This window comes from Myotis nattereri (genome assembly GCF_964212035.1).
Source record: "Myotis nattereri genome assembly, chromosome: 3".
Lineage (NCBI taxonomy): Eukaryota > Metazoa > Chordata > Mammalia > Chiroptera > Vespertilionidae > Myotis > Myotis nattereri.
Window position 1 is genome coordinate 172,805,850 of NC_138077.1, and position 18,009 is coordinate 172,823,858.

Consider the following 18,009-nt stretch of genomic DNA (forward strand, 5'->3'; position numbering starts at 1 on the left):
TGGACTGAAGGTTCCCAGGTTCAATTCCAGTCAAGGGCACGTTCCTCGGTTGCAGGCTCCATCCCCCGCTCTGGTTGGGCACACATGGGAAGCAACCAATCCATGTGTCTCTCTCACATCAATATTTCTCTCTGTCTCTCCCCCTCCACTCTCTCTCTCTAAAAAAAAAAAAAAAAAAAAGCAAAGCAAAACAAAACAAAAACCACAATGGAAAAATATCCTCAGGTGAGGATTAACACATACAAAAAAATACTCTTCTAGATGGCTGGACCCTGCTTTAAAAAGACAAAAAAGAAACCTACTCGCTGTACTTGTCATTCCACTTTGAGCAAACTAAATTTTAGAAAGAAATTTCTATAATCATACACTGACTGAAATAAAGAATATTATACAGACTCCCAACAACAGACTAGAGGATTGCAAGAATCAAGTCAACGATTTGAAATATGAAGAAGCAAAAAGCACCCAACCAGAAAAGCAAAACGAAAAAAGAATCCAAAAATATGAAGATAGCATAAGGAGCCTCTGGGACAGCTTCAGGCATACCAACATCAGAATTATAGGGGTGCCAGAAGAAGAGAGAGAGCAAGATATTGAAAACCTATTTGAAGAAATAATGACAGAAAACTTCCCCTATCTGGTGAAAGAAATAGACTTACAAGTCCAGGAAGCACAGAGAACCCCAAACAAAAGGAATCCAAAGAGGACCACACCAAGACACATCATAATTAAAATGCCAAGAGCAAAAGACAAAGAGAGAATCTTAAAAGCAGCAAGAGAAAGAAACTCAGTTACCTACAAGGGAGTACCCATACGAATGTCAGCTGATTTCTCAACAGAAACTTTGCATGCCAGAAGGGAGTGGCAAGAAATATTCAAAGTGATGAATGCCAAGAACCTACAACCAAGATTACTTTATCCAGCAAAGCTATCATTCAGAATTGAAGGCCAGATAAAGAGCTTCACAGATAAGAAAAAGCTAAAGGAGTTCATCACCACCAAACCAGCATTATATGAAATGCTGAAAGGTATCCTCTAAGAAGAGGAAGAAGAAGAAAAAGGTAAAGATACAAATTTTGAACAACAAATACATATCTATCAACAAGTGAATCTGAAAATCAAGTGAACAATCTGATGAACAGGATGAACTGGTGATTATAATAGAATCAGGGGCATAGAAAGGGAATGGACTGACTATTCTTGGGGGGGAAAGGGGGCTGGGGGGTGCGGGAAGAGACTGGACAAAAATTGTGCACCTATGGATGAGGACAGTGGGTGGGGAGTGAGGGAGGAGGGTGGGGTGGGAACTGGGTGGAGGGGAGTTATAGGGGGGAGAAAGAGGAACAAATGTAATAATCTGAACAATAAAGATTTAATTAAAAAAAATTAGCAGCCCCACCCACAAAAAAAGAAAAATAAATAAATAAAGTTATCAGGCTAACAGTGTATAAAGTTACAGGAAATCAATACCTTATTTTCTAACATGTAAAATTAGGGGTTTCAGTGTTCATTGGTTTGTTCATTGTGTTAGTTACAAAACATTCCAACCTAACAAAATCTCTCGAGAAAGTCAGGTCAAAGCAGAAGTGTTCTAGAATTGGTCTGCCTGCAGAGCAGCTGGGGAGCCGGAGTGAGCCCACTATTGGCTGCCATGTTGTGGGGAGGGCGTCCCAAGGAGCCAATCTGAAAACCAGTCAAGAAGACATAAGCCTGAGGTCACCCAGCTCTAATCCTTAATAGAAATAATAAACAAAACATGCAAATAAGTGTCACTACATGTTTCAAATAAGGGTCATGAATTAGATTCTTAAAAAGAATTTTTCTCAAAAAATACTAATTATGCTATCAGACTAAAATAGGACATTAGCTTATTTCTTAGTAAATTATTTAAATAAGCACTCAGACATTTCAGGAGTCCCAAAAGATGGAGAACATGAAGTTAAAGCATATTATCTACTTCCTTTATCATTATATAAGCTGTTATATTTTTTAAATTATGCTTTTATTAACTTTTAGAGAGAGAGGAAGGGAGAAGGAAAGATAGAAACATCGATGAGAGAGAAACATCAATCAGCTGCCTCGTGGATGTCCCCTACTGGGGATGTGCCCTGACCAGGAATTGAACCGGCAACCTCTTGGTGCATGAGTCCATGCTCAACCACTGAACCACACTGGCCAGGCAATATGTTTGTCTTTTATTTATTTTTTCCATCTTCATTGAGATATAATTGACATATAACATTGTGTAAGTTTAAGGTATATAATGTGATAATCTGATACACACACACACACACACACACACACATATATTGTGAAATCATTACCACAATAAGGTTAGTTAACAATTCCATCATCTTGCAGTTACCATTTGTGTCTGTGTGTAGTGAGAACCTTTAAGATCTCTCAGCTACCTTGAAATACACAATACACCAAGTTTCTTCATTCTAAGTAGATCACATTTTATTGGCATCAGTGATAATATAACTCAGTGAGAACACATGTTCCTGGAGGGTAAAAATTCCTGTCTGTCCTTCATAAGTCTTACCTCAAGAAGCTCATCCTCTGGCTGCAGGAGGCTCAGCGTGTCAATAGGACCACCTGGAACGATCGAAGAGATATAATGATGCCCATCAAAGGAATCCACTTCCATGCCAAGCCTCAGAGTGTGAATGGGCAGGAGCTGTAGCAAAATACAAAGCAATAATATCAAACACCATCAGGACACATCTGGCTACTAATCCTCCATCAGGTATTTGACAGAAAAGCCCAACCCCTTAAGTCCGATCACCAAAATCCATAGGAAAACCAGCCTCAAGTAAAATATAAGGTTGTCTTCTTATTCTCATTCCTCTTCTCATTTTAGATTTCCTGAGAATAAAGAAGCAGATGTACAAAGTTCTGCCTTCAGTTCTAAGCTCTGGCACTCCAACCTCCCCAAGTTCCCAGTGTCAATTCTGCATTTCACTTTTCTGCAGGGTTTCCCATCTCCCAGAACACCCTAACTCCTCTTTATCATCTCATTAACTTCCACGAATGCTTCAAAACCAAAACAGTGCCATTTCCAGAAAGCACTCCCTGATATCTGAGTTAATCTGCCTCCAATACCACCCTGTGCACACTGCCAACACAGTTCACTAGACTGTGTCAAAATTTCTGTTTTCTTGATTATTCCCTCTGCTTGAGTACAGAGTCATTTATTTCTCTGGGTATCATTTCTCTTTATAACCTCAAGCCCTAAAACAGTTCTAGGCACTAAACATGGGTTCATTAAATGTTATTTGACTATAATTGAATTTTTTAAGTTAAAAACAATTATTTGAACTAATCCATGAACGATGGTACCTCATTTGAGATATCCTTCTTAAATACAAACAACTTCTAATTTGTGGAGAGGTATGGGTGTGTAATAGGAGAGGTAATCATTATTCTATCATGAGATTGATGCTGTTGGTTTAAAAGGATTTATGAGCTAAGAAATGTGTCAAGAGCTAAGAATCTAGCCAATGCCAATGTAAAGAGATGAGTGTCTTGGTGTCATTGGCTGCAAAGGTCAAAGGCATTCACCAAATTCCATGCCTTTGACTTTCAAAGACTGAGCTAATAATTTCTCATTATTAGCTTCTTTCTTAGTCAATTATTCAAATAAGCACTCAAAAATTTCAGCGGCTCTATAAATTCAAATATGGCAAATGGTTCTAATTATGATTTCTATTTCTTATATCAATAGTCTGTGTATCTACAAATATCAGGTCTACCTCTCACTGTATACTTGATAAGGAGAAAGCCCCACATAAGATGGCAATGCATCCACAACATGGCTCTTTCCTTCATATTCCCTATTCTCTGTGACCTCTGAGCTTGTCACCTCCCGTTCGTCATCTGCTCTGAGACCCCAGAGTTCCACAAGCCTTGCCTCAGACACCACCTGGGGTTCATTTTCCATCCCACTACAGACAGACAGACAAATCTGAAGTGGCAAGCAGTTCAGCTGACTAAGACCTCAATGACTTCAAATAGACATAACTGACTGTTGGTCTTGAGCTAATTTTCTGAAAAGTAAGTGCTCTTGACCACTAAGTACCTCACATTCGACAGCCACCTCTGGCAATAAGATGTCTAGCACTCTAAATGATAGACTCAGAGTATGTGAAATAAGAAATAGTTCTTATTCCCTCTTTCTGATTTCTTTATTTATCACTGCTGCCACCTTATTCTCTTGTCTAGTCATTGTACCAAATCTGTATACCAAGCTAGGAGGAGACATTCATGTCATCTTCTTGAGTAGTAAAAGGTGAATAAAAATTCTCTGAGAAATGTTTCTGGAATTATAATTTACCCACCCATCTAGGCCAACTCTCTTCTTCTGTTTATGAACCAAACACTAGGGCAGAGTGGTCAGTGGGTCTGCCCATACATAAGTCATCTCTAGTGCGGTGCTGAAGCCTGCTCCTAATAGCAGATAATTCAATTTTCAGGAATTTTGCAAGCTAGTTGTTAAATATACCTATTATTAAAAATTAGATTACGGAGAGAAACTAAGATGGCGGCATAGATAAACACCGGGAAATAGTCGCCTCACACAACAATTGAAAAATATCCCAAAGGACGGAGCAAACATCGTCCAGAACAACAGGAACGCTGGCTGAGTGTAATTTCTACAACTAGAAGAAAAGAAAAGCACGCTGAGAGCCAAAGGAGCTGCGGAGGTGAAGTGCAGAGGTACGGCGGCGGCTCGCGCACGCGGAAAGGGGGTGGCACCTGAGGACGCGGCTGTCTTTTTGAATCACAAGCTCCCGACTGCTCTGAACTCCGGTTCCGGGAAGTCTCTGGGGACCCAGGACTCATACGGGGAGAAGCTGGTCTGTCAGGCGGCAGCGGGCGAACATGAGGGCGGCTTTCCCTCAGAGGTGCTTGCAGCCGTTACCGGGACACTGAGACGCGCGACTCCGGGCGCGGAGAATCACCATAGCTGCTTTCTCCGCCCTTTGACTCCCTGAGACCCCGCCCCACCCAGGCTGCAGCAGAGGCTTTTGCATGTGAATGTACCTAACTACAGCCCAGCCAGGCAGACCCGGAACTTCCAAGAGAAGGCCCAAGGCCCCGCAGCGGCTTGCATTGCTTCACAGCTGAGCCTCTTCGTGGCTCCTGCTGTGTGGCCTCAGGCAGGGGCTGAATTAGCACCTCCTTAGATCCAGGAGCCACTGTACCCAGTGGTCAGAGGGGGACCATTCTCCCACTTCAGACACAGCTGATTCCCACAGCCAATTGGCCTGGAGGTCAATTCCTCCCAGTGATCCTACAACAACCAAGGCACCAAGAGTGCACCAAGAGTGTCCACCCCAGGTAACTGGGGAGGCTGAGCCACTGGGCCCTACAGGACACCTGGCGCGCAGGGCCACTCTATCAACACAGGGAAGCAGCCAAAATGCGGAGACAAAGAAACAGGTCACAAATGGCAGAAACGGAGGAAAGCAAACGACTGGATATAGAGTTCAAGGCCACGTTTATAAGGTTTTTCAAGAATTTTATGGAAACCGCCAATAAATTTAATGAATCCCTCAAGGAGTATAGTGAGACCATGGAGGACATGAAAAAGGACCAACTAGAAATTAAGCATACACTGACTGAAATAAAGAATAATTTACAGCGATTCAACAGCAGACAAGAGGATCCCAAGAATCAAGTCAAAGATTTGAAATACAAAGAAACAAAAAATACCCAACCGAAAAAGAAAAAAGAAAAGAGATTCAAAAAATATGAAGATAGTGTAAGGAACCTCTGGGACAACTTCAAGCGTACCAACATCAGAATTATAGGGGTACCAGAAGGAGAGAGAGGGCAAGATATTGAAAACCTTTTTGAAGAAATAATGACAGAAAACTTCCCCCACCTGGTGAAAGAAATGGACCTACAAGTCCAGGAAGCGCAGAGAACCCCAAACAAAAGGAATCCAAAGAGGACCACACCAAGACACATCATAATTAAAATGCCAAGAGCAAAAGATAAAGAGAGAATCTTAAAAGCAGCAAGAGAAAGACAGTCAGTTACCTACAAGGGAGTACCCATTCGACTGTCAGCTGATTTCTCAACAGAAACCATGCAGGCCAGAAGAGAGTGACAAGAAATATTCAAAGAGATGAATAGCAAGAACCTGCAACCAAGATTATTTTATCCAGCAAAGCTATCATTCAGAATGGAAGGTCAGATAAAGAGCTTCACGGATAAGAAAAAGCTAAAGGAGTTCATCACCACCAAACCAGCATTATATGAAATGCTGAAAGGTATTCTTTAAGAAGAGGAAGAAGAAAAAGGAACTCTTACCATTTGCCACAGCATGGATGGAACTGGAGAGCGGATAAATTCCACAGGATCTCACTCATTTGTGGAATATAATGAATAACATAAACTGATGAACAAGGACTGATCCAGAGACGGAGAGGCATTGATTGGACTGTCGGGCCTTGGAGGGAAGGTAGGGGAGGGTGGGGGCAAGGGGGAAAGATCAACCAAAGGACTTATATGCAAGCATATAGGCCTAACCAATGGTCATGGACAACGGGGAGGGGGGGGGGGGTGAGGGGATGAGCGGGGGGGGGGGGGTAAAGGGTACACATATGTAATATCTTAATCAATAAAAAATATAAAAAAAATTAGATTACATAAAGTTGTAATTAAATAAATACTAAAATAAATGTAATAAAATACTCAAATGTAATAAATGTACTCAAAATCTACCCCTTCTTAATTATTTTTAACATATTTTATCCCTGTTCTTGAAATGCTTCTATCTGTTATATATGTATGGTAGAAATAATCTCTAAAAACTTAGAGACCACTGAAGGGGTAAACAATTGAGAAAGATGAAACAATGATTTGTTCAGTTGCTAAATGCAGCTGGAATAAATAATAAAAGTCCTGCTCCCACAGAGAAACCTGAAACAATGAAATGCAACTGTGAATTCCGTCCCAACTCAGTGGTTTCAGTGACATCAGTTGAGTAGCTTGAATACTATCATGCTGGCACTGTTTATACCACAGGTATGGGTATCTGCTACAAATTAAAACTGTTTTTTTTCCCTTTTTGAGAGCTAGGTTTTACCAGCATACCATTCATCCGCAATCTCATTTGAGCATGCTATCTAGCATATATTTATAGGATATAAACTATGTGCAAGGATTTGAGTTATGAGCTGGAATTATAGGATGAATGAAAGAAACAATCTCTACCCTTATGGAACTAACATTTAGTGTGGAGACAGACAATAAACAAGCAAGAGAGAAAACAGATACATGCAAACAAATAAGTAAACAAACAACTCACCAACAAACAAGTGAAAAATAAACAAATACTTACTAATTGTGACAAGTTAAGCAGAGGCTTAACTATGAAGGAACTAATAGAGGTCGAGACATCGGACGTAATAGGTGCAGGTCATTATGGAAAGTTGGTCAGAGTAGGTTTCACAGAGTCAGGGACACATTTAAGGTGAGACTTGAAGGATAAGAACATTTTAGCCCTACAAAGATACTACATTTTAGCCCTACAAAGATCCCCCTGCTGGGGGATGCCCTGTAAGTGAAAAGAATTAATTGCTAAGTTTTCAATAACTGAGTAGGTAGTGGTAGCAATTTCTGCATAGAAATAAATGCAACAAATTAAAACAAACACATTGTACAGAGAGAGAGAGAGAAGAGAGAGAGATGTTTGCTATTTATATAATAACTAGAGGCCCAATGCACAAATTCCTGCATGGGTAGGGTCCAGCCAGCCCGCCCTGATCGGGTGATTGGGCTGAGCCGGCCAGGAGGAGGGGACGCGGGAGGTTGGCCGGCCAGCCCTGCCCCTGGTGAAACTCCTGCTCAAGGGGACAATTTGTATATTAGCCTTTTATTATCAGGATGTGTCTCCCATAAAAAAAGAAAAGGATTAAGTAGAGAACTGATTCCAATCTCCTATTCCAGCCCTCTGCCAACCCTGCTCCATTGACAGGGTTGACCCCACATCCATGGAATAATTGACATCAAGAATTGGTTGAAGCACTGAGGAGCAGCAGAGGCTTAACCATGGAATCCCTTGCCCACCAGACACAAGTCTCTGCCCTTCTGGGCTATTCCCAGCATGTATCTATAATCACCACATGCTCCCTAGTAACTTTAAACCATGAGTGAGACACACATGCTCCATCTCTAATCATGCTGAGCAAATAAACCAGAAATGATGTTTACAAAATCTGTCAATCTGAAAGGGGCCTACCTAATATTAGTTCTGAATCTAAATCTGAGTACAGCTGGGTTTCTGAGACTTCCCATTACATTGCTGCAGGCTTCTCTGCAGGAGCAGGGCTGTTTAATTACCTGTCTCAGCTGCATTTAGCAACTAAACAAATCAACCATTTCATCTGCCTCTCTCAGTTGTCCACCCCTATGGTATTCTGGGTTCTTAGAGAGAGAGCAGAAAGTGCTAAAATGACAGGAGCGGGTGCAACAGACAGATGATTGATGTCTTCACACACATCGTATATTACGCTTTTTGATGCTTATTCAATGTGCTTTGCATGGGGTCCTATTGAAGTTGACAAGGCTAATGAGCAGCAGGATTGTCATGATTCTGATATGACAAGTAAAGGATGCAAGGAAATGTATCCAAGGAACGTGTGACCATGGTGTGATTTACTGTCAGTGCTAAGATGATAAAAATCAAATGTGATCAAGAAACCTACAGGCCTTCAACCCATGAGTTGGAAAGACCTGTCATGAAATAAACCACAGCTCATTCATTTTGCTAAAATCTCTACTTTTAGGACCCTACAACAAGATATCAAAATACTCAAGTGGGAATATGAATGATGTTGCTTCGGGGGGGATGGGGAAGGGAAATTCTGGAAAGGAATGAATATGTCAGTGGGATGGGGGATAATGCTTCCAAAAATGATGAACTCAAAATAAAATGGAACAGAAAGTACCCTATGATTAGTTCTGATGAGAGGAGGATATTAAATAGCCATTTATGTTTAGAGATTAGGGTGAAAGAGGTACTATATATACCACAAATGAAAAACAAACTCCCCAAGAATGAGGCTACAACTTTTAAATTAAGGGTGAAACACAGCATAATGACCTCCAAAGTTAGGTGTGTTCACTCAGATTATGTAAGACAAGCCATCCATTAGAGCTTGATTTATACATTAGTCTTTCTCGCTCATCTAAAATTTTAATCCTGGAGGCTCAAAATGTGCACAGTATGTGCTCTGTCATACGGAAATATATTAAAGGTTCTCTTCAGTTTCCTAACACCGAGGTCAAGTGTCAGTTGTCACTTATCACTTTATATATATCATTTATGTTACTGTGTAACCCCTGTGATATCTGAGCTTTTGACACGTGACCTAACACTTTGCTCTTATGACTCCACCTGGAATATCAATTGTTCCTATTTCTGCAAACCCATTTTTCCAGAGTATAGTTCAAATGCCATCCTCCCAATAAACTCCGTTCATCTGTCTTGAAGAAGTAATGCCTCCCTCCTTAAATACACATAAGGCATTTTAGCAACACCTGAGCAATAATTCTCAATGGAGCGAGGCAAGGAAGGCATCACAATTTCCTTCAGGGACCTCACTCCAAACCGACAGAATCAGAGTCCTGGTAAGAGGAACAAATAGGGCCTTTGGTATTTTGAAAAAGGTCCCCTGATGTTTCTGATAGGCCATCTGTCCTAGTTGATCACCACTGTTTCTATAGTTATGTGACCAGCAAAGCGTACGATTCCATGTGTGAGAATTGTAACAGAGTTTGGTTGCCTCTGGGGAGGAGCACAGGGGGAGTGGGAGGAGAGGAAAGCTTACTTTTTGCAGTGCATACTTCCGTAACTTTTAAATTTTGCCCATATATTACCTATTTTTGTTTTGCCCATGTATTATCTACTCAAACGCATAAAAAAATGGCACAGATTTAGAAGCCAAATACTGTAACTCTTGATTTGTTTCTCTGATTTTCCCACTTACTAGCTACCTTGATCTTAGGCAAGCCACTTTATCTAACTGACACTCAGTTTCCACATATTAAAAAAGAAAAGAAGAATGACCTGCCTGGCTCAGTGGTTGTCAACCTATGAACCAGGAGGGCATGGTTCGATTCCCAGTGAGGGCACGCGCCGGGTTTGTGGGCTCGTCCCCAGTAGGGGGATTGCAGGAGGCAGCCGATAAATGATTGTCTCACCATTAATGTTTCTATCTCTCTCTCCCTCTCCCTTCCTCTCTGAAATCAATAAAAGTATATCTTTAAATGAAAAGGAGTTAATAGCTGCTAACCAATAGGGTAATTGTGAGAAATAAAGGAGAGCATGTATTTAAAGCAAAGAACTGACCTAGTATCCGATGCCCACTGCAACTCCCGGAGGGTCCAGTCATCCCACTGCCTTAAAAATTGCACTTACTGCCCAGCTGGTGTGACTCAGTTGGTTGAACATTATCCCATGCACAAGAGGTCACCGGACTGATTCCCAGGCAGGGCACATGCCAGGGTTTTGAGCTCAATCTCCAGTAGGGAGCATGTTTCTCTCTCATCAATGTTTCTATATCTCTCTCTCCCCCTTCCTCTCTCTAGTAAAATCAATAAAAAGATATTTTTTAAAAAAGTTGTATTTACTCTTATATAGTGAAAAGGAAACTCACATTTTAATGCCCTTCCTAAATCATATTCTCTAAACCCAGAGAATATGATTTAGAAAGGAAATAAAGTGAAATTTGTCAGTCTTTCTTGTCAAAACCAGAGAACAGGAACTGGTGTTTTTGTTTCCCACAGTGGGGATATTGCTAATGCTCACTGCATATCACAATTGATGGCCAGGAGAAAGGTCACTGGAAAGAACTTTAATGCTTCTTCCTCACAATGCTGTGATTATCGTAATAGTAAACAGTTGCCAACAAAGCCATCCCTAAAAGTGCAAGTCTCCCCAGATGCGGGAAAACCATTCTTGTGTCATGATTAACAGCTTCCTAGAAGCAGTGCAGCTAATGCTCAAGCCACTGTAAAGTACTTTCACCTCCCTTTTCCCTCACAACTCCACTGGCCCACAATATATGAAGATGCTTCTTGAGCCATAATCCCTTCAAGGGTGGTGGCTAGGAGGTGGTAACCGGAGTGACCATCTACAGACAGCTAGAGCCTTAGGAACACCAATGAGAGCCATGAAACATGATTTTCCTAATCAGAAAGTTGATGGGGCCGAGGAAAAACCTGCAGCTTTGACCTCAGATAAGACACTACCCTGCTTCAATCCTTCCACTGCTGTTACCTGACACTGATGACAAAGCCCAGGCTTACCACCATGGATCTTGAGGCCCTAAAGCACCTGCCTCAATTGACAACACTTGTCTCTCTACTTCGTTTGACCCAGACACTCTGAAACAACCTCCATTACTCCCACATGCCGGCCCCTTCCTACTGATCACCTATTTCCCAACTCACCTGTTCTCATCCTTTGTGCCTCAGCCAAAGAGCCTCTTCCTGGCTCTCTCTAAAGTGCTCCACCCCCAGGTGTGCTCGGACCACCCTGTTTGTTCCTTTGCATCACCTCTTACAATAGACAACCATCTTACTGAGTTATTTTTGTTTATTATCAAGCCCCTACCCAAACCCAGAATCCAAGCTCTATGGGAACTTTTCTATTTTGTTTTCCCCAGATGGTAGAAGTGTGGGATACTGTCGGAGTTCAGTAAGTATTTCAGGAAGGAAGGAGTTAATGAATGAATGTGCTCTAAGCTGTAACCTGCCTCTGCTATTATCTAGCTGAATAATTTGGAGGAAACTTTAGTATTCTCATCTGTAAAATGGGTTTTGATAAGCTAGTTTCCTTTACATATTGTAAGGAGAAATAGAAGCAACTAAATTAACTAAACTAAACTTCTAATATTAAGAGGATTTTTAAAAATCATTCATCAAAATAAATAAATAATTTGTGGACATTTAAAATTAAGAAATAAATATTAAAAAGTAAATATATGTGATGATGTTATGTAGAAAAAGTGTGCAGCCCTTCTCTCATACATTTATTACACAAAATGTTGGGTATACCAACTATAAATATGAAAACATCTACAGATAACTAAATATAAAAAAATAATGCAATTGTGGGTAATTTTTCTTCCAGACCAAAAAAATTAAATTAAAAAAACACATTTTGCCACAACAAAATTTCAATTAACAATTAAATGTTTCATAATAGCTTATAAAAATTGCTTTTAAAAAGGAGCCTTTAAAAGGTCACAGACTAAAAGTACATGAAACGTACAACTGGGGAAAAATTACAATTTATTGAATAATTCCTATGTGTTGGCACTAAGCTACATTAACTAAGTCATATCTTAAATATATTTATTTAATTACCTACAACCTAGTATTATTGTTCATACTATGTAGAAGAAAAATTAGGCTGCTATTTCACCTTCTAAAGTGTTTCCCCAAATGTCACCTTCTTAATGAGGCTTTACCTGGGCAACCTTTCTAAAATTGCCAACCCACGCCCTCCTAAATTCCTTATCCATTTTCCCTGCCTTAATATTCTGCATGGCATATATCGCCCATACTATGTAACTTACTTATTTTCTATCTTCCCTCACTAAAATATAAGTCCTACAGGGCAGGGATATTTTTCTGCTGTGTCCTCTTCTGAAAGCCCAGTAGAGGACCATAGAGAAGATATTTAAAAATATTTCATAAAATGTATAAATGAATGAATAATGAATGAATGAATGAATGAGTGAGTGAATGAACAGCTGAATGTACTGGTGAGTTTCTATCAGGTGGTTCATAAAGTCTGCTGAACTCAAAGCCCTTCTACACCTTATACTAGAGTTACTGAGTACAACATATACATACATAATATATATGTATGCATATATAATATATAGGTATAATGGACAGAAGTTGATCTGGGAAAATAAAATTAGTGAGACTGGTGACAGGAACTAGGAAATAAAGGTGAGAGAGAACACTTTCTTTCTAGAGAAAAACTGGCATTTTTTTAAGATGTACACAAAGTACAGTTATTATCCTTTTTTTTTAACTTATTACAGAATATGATGATACAGGGTTTTACAGCTTTGAAATGGGAGGACAGATGACTGAAGCTAAACTGCATGATAAACTGAGCCTGAGCTAAGTCATGTTCTCCACCAAGGACAACTCTTGAGCTCTCATGCTATATGGGGAGGTAGGCTAAAAACTAATCAGGAAACCACTGAAGAGAAAAGCAAAGATTTCAGAGACCCCAAATACTAAGGAGATAGAAATGGAGACCAGGACCAGGAGGGAAAGGGGATTGGTAAATACCCGAAGACTCATGTGGAGTACCTGGAAGCCTATGTCTTAGAAGAAAAGGCAAGCTGGACAGGGCCTGAACCTCACAATGTCAGGCATTCAATCAAATTACAACATGATGAGAAATACAACCAAACAACCACAGCCAGAGAAAACATCAAACAGCAGAAACACAACTAAAGTTGATCCAGATAACAGAATTAATTATTTAAAGTCCTTATAAACTACTAGAGGCCCAGTGCACGAATTCGTGTGTGGGTGGAGTTTGGCTGGCCCACACCAATGGGGGCCCATCGGGCCTGGCCAGCCAGGGGGAGGGGCCATGGGCGGTTGGTGGCCGGGGAAGGGCCGGCCGGGGCGGTGGGGTGGCCATCAGGGCCCCAATCAGGCTGGTTGGCTGCTGCAGTGCTCATCATAGCCACCAGTCTCTCTGGTCATTCTGCCGTTGCGGTCGCTGGGCTTTTATATATATACTAGAGGCCTGGTGCACGAAATTCATGCACAGGTATGGTCCCTAGGCCTGGCCTGTGATCAAGGCCATCTTCCCCAGCTGTTTGCAGCCAGCCCTGCCCCACCACCACCACCCATCCCTAGTTACCCTTTCTCCATCCCTAGTTACCCTTTCTCCATCCCTAGTTACCCTTTCTCCATCGGGTGATTGGTGCCTGATGGCCGGGGGGAAGGGACCGAGAGGTCGACTGTTCCTGCCCAGTCACCGGCCCCGCCCCTGCCATAGGTTGCAATCATGCGATCGGAGCCTGCCAGCCAGGGAAAGGGACCGAGAGGTGGTCAGTGCACCTCATGGTGACTGGTCCAGTGGTTGTTCCGCTGTTAGGGTCAATTTGCGTATTACCCTTTTATTATATAGGATAGTTGATTAATATCTTCAAGAAATGGCGAAAAAGATGGCATATACAGATTTTTTAAATGGAGAATTCCAACAAAAGAATTATAATTTAGAAAGAAATACAACAAACTCTAGAATAGAAAACTATAACTAAAAGTGAGGACTCAATAGATGGGCTTTAGCAGCAGATTAGGAAGAGGGAATTCAGTTAACTTGAAGATGGTTAAATAGAAAATATCTGAGATCTAAAATTTTAGTGTAAATTAAAGTACAATGTTAGGGGGAAAAATCATTGATTCATATGCATGATAAATAAGAAAAACAGACTACTATGTCCTTATAACTACTCTAGGCACATTATATTTGATTTCTATAGATCCCATGAGGCAGATATTAACTATTACTATCTCCTTTTACAGACAACAAAACTGAGCCATACATTTTAGGTAATTTTACAAGCTAGTGAGTGGATAAGCCCAACTTTGAACTTGGGAAGTTTTGCTCCAGATTCAATGTAATCAGTAAACTATACTACAGTAATTAATAACAGTTGAAGGTTGGTGAGTTATTTATATTTCTTACTCTCAATTTGAATTAAATCCTTCTTAATATATTTAGATAGAATTAGTAATTAGTGACAACTCTAATGGAATATAAGGATGATTTTGTAAATATTTTTAAATTAACTAGAAGTTGTGCCCTGTTGCTTTCCTATTTCACATCTGAGGAAAGCTTGGCCAGTGGGCCCACACAGGCACAGCAAGGAACTAACTCAAAATGCAGGTTATCTTAGAAGAAAAGAAATACTCTCACCAGTGTCAGCCTTGAAAATTTAAACCTAAAAAATAACAGCACATTTAATATAAAATTATGGAAGAGAAGTATTCATCACAAATACTCAAAGAAAGAAATGGTAGAACTATTTGAAGAAATAACGTCTTACAAAACCCACATGGGACATGAAAAACACATATTGAATACTGCAAGCAACAGCATGAAATAAATAAATAGATGGCATACCCGATAGAATTATTTCAAGCTGCAGAGACTAACTCTGTCATGATCCTAAAAAGAACATGTCAACAAATTTTTAAAAAAACAAACACAATGGCCTACAGACTGGAAATGTTCAATATATATCCTAGTCTCAAGAAAGGAGTGCAATAATTGTAGGACCATCACTCTGATTTCCCCCATTAGCACAGAGATGCTCAAGGTATGCAGCAAAGGCTTTTACTCTTTAAGGAACAAGAAATGCCAGATGGTCATGCAGCAGTCAGAAAAGGAAGAGGCATTGGTGACCGAATTGCAAGCATTTACTGGATACTAGAGTGCTCCAAAGAATTTCAGAAGACGGCTAGTCTGTGTTTCACAGACTACATTAAACCGTTCAGTTGCATCAACCTTGAAAAGCGGTGGGATGCTCTGAAAGAAATAGGCATGCCTAGGCACTTATTGTCTTGAGGTGTAACCTGTATTGTGGACAGAATATGGAGAGACAGAATGGTTTCCTGTAGACAAAGATGTCAGATAAGGGTGCATTTTATCTCCCCATCTGTATAATCTGTACACAGAACATACCATACAAAAAAAAACTGGGCTAGACTCGGAGAAAGGAGAAGTGAAAATTGGTGGAAGAAATATCAATAACTTAAGATATGCAGGTGACAACATCTTATTGGCAAGAATAAGCAATGATTTGAAATGACTTCTGATGAGAGTGAAAGCAGAAAGTGCCAAAACAGGACTGCATTTGAACATTGTGAACACAGAAAAAATACACAACTTTAACCTCGACAAGAAAGACATTGAAATTGTTCAAGATTTTGCTTGCCTTCGTTCAATCATCAATTCAAATGAAGACTGCAGCCAAGAAATCGAGAGAAAACTGAAACTCAGAAGGGCAGCCATGGAAGAATAGGAAAGATGTGTCCTTAGAGACCAAGGCTAAGATCATCCACACCCTGGTGTACCCAATTACTATGTACAGATGCGAAAGTTGGGCAGTGAAGAAGGCAGATAGGAAAATAATTGATTCATTTGAAATCTGGTGTTGGAAGAGAGTCTACAGATACCCTGGACAGCCAGAAAGATGAACAAGTGGCTCCTAGGGCGAATTAAGCCTAACCCACTGCTGGAGGCAAAACTGACAAAACGGAAGCCGTCCTACCTCAGACACATCATAAGAAGGCAGGGTTCTTTAGAAAAGGCAGTAATGCTAGGGAAAGGGAAGGCAGCAGGAAAAGAGGAGGACCAGCTATGAGATGGATTGGCTCCATAAAAGAAGCTGGAGGGCCCTAACTGGTTTGGCTCAGTGGATAGAGCGTCAGCCTGTGGACTGAAGGGTCCCAGGTTTGATTCCGGTCAAGGGCATGTACCTTGGTTGCTGGCTCAATCCCCAGGAGGGGGTGTGCAGGAGGCAGCTGATCAATGTTTCTCTCATTGATGTTTCTCTCTATCCCTCTCTCTTCCTCTCTGTAAAAAAATCAATAAAATATATTTAAAAGAAAAAGCTGGAGACATGAGTCTATAGGAACTGAGCTGGGCTGCCGAGGGCAAGACATTGAGCATATCACACACCATGCAGGGGTCCTCAAACTTTTTAAATGGGGCCAGTTCACTGTCCCTCAGACCGCTGGAGGGCCGGACTATAGTTTAAAAAAAACAACTATGAACAAATTCCTATGCACACTGCACATATCTTATTTTGAAGTAAAAAAACAAAACGGGAACAAATACAATATTTGTATTTGCATGTGGCCCACGGGCCATAGTTTGAGGACTCCTGCATAGGGTCTCCAGGAATTGGAGCCAATTTATCAACTTGTCACACACACATACGACAGCAGAGTTTAAGCTGGGCTCAGCTCGTATACCCCATGTGGGGTTACAGTATAATTTTTGAAACTATTCTGACAAGAAAACTTACTTACCTTTCTCATCATTTGTCCGAGAAAGCCACCTAGGTGGCTACTCTAAGTTTTAATTCCCTGGCTGTTGATTAGCCAGAACAGGAACTATAAAATTAATTTGTAGTGAGAGGATACTAAAAACGGTAAAAGTTACCTTCTGGCGTTTCGCCATTAGAAATAAAGCTCTCACTATAAAATTTTTTTAAGTTCAAGAAAAAACATTGCTTGTACTCAGAAGATAAACCACTTTTCTGTCCTTAAACATCTGGACCTGAAGGGTTTTTTAAAGTCTATATTTGTGGTCTTGATTTTTAGAAAACCTTAAAAAGGCCTTCTTATAAAATCTGAAAAGCTTACACACACTTTGCACAATGTTACTCTGTGTACGACCTTGAAGGTGGGCAAGGCAGTCAAACCTGAGTCTTTGGTTTCTGGGAAGTGGTAGCAGGGACCCCACGTGCTTCCCAAGCATAGCTCACCATCCCCTTTCATAAGTGAGAACTTACCACATTTCCAGAAAACGTCTAAGACTAAATTCTGGAAACTTTAAGTTAGAGCACTACTTTAGTTTCTTCGACAAGAACTTAGAGAAAGTTCTTCCAACAACAAAATACTGGTAACTTTAAAAAAAAAAAATAATGCTTACCTTTGAACATTTCTGTAACTCAGCATCATCTGCAATCTGTGTGTCCAAAGTAGCAACCTAAATTTACAAGAAAAAATATATTCAATATTTGTAAAAGCATAACTTTATTTCTTCCTAGGTTTCATGGAAAAAACATCTATCTGTAAAATCTATGTTCCATGTGAGAGAATGCACCTGACCTGCATCCTAATCTCTTTCCTATATTTCTGAACTCCGTAAGTGTAACACATAATGTAAATTTCAGAGAATATTTGCTTTTCTGTTGTTCTCTTTTCCCCTAAGTT

General features: G+C 40.4%; 1 protein-coding gene across 1 annotated transcript in view; it reads right to left on the reverse strand.

Annotated features, from left to right (window-relative positions):
* PATJ (PATJ crumbs cell polarity complex component) overlaps positions 1-18,009 on the reverse strand; it is a 304,927-nt gene that overhangs the window by 231,686 nt on the left and 55,232 nt on the right. Inside the window, exons 14-15 of the mRNA XM_081087464.1 lie at positions 17,726-17,782; positions 2,546-2,680 (exon numbers count right to left, since the gene is read on the reverse strand). Coding sequence (XP_080943590.1) covers positions 2,546-2,680; positions 17,726-17,782 — 192 coding nt within the window. The remainder of the gene's footprint in view (positions 1-2,545; positions 2,681-17,725; positions 17,783-18,009) is intronic.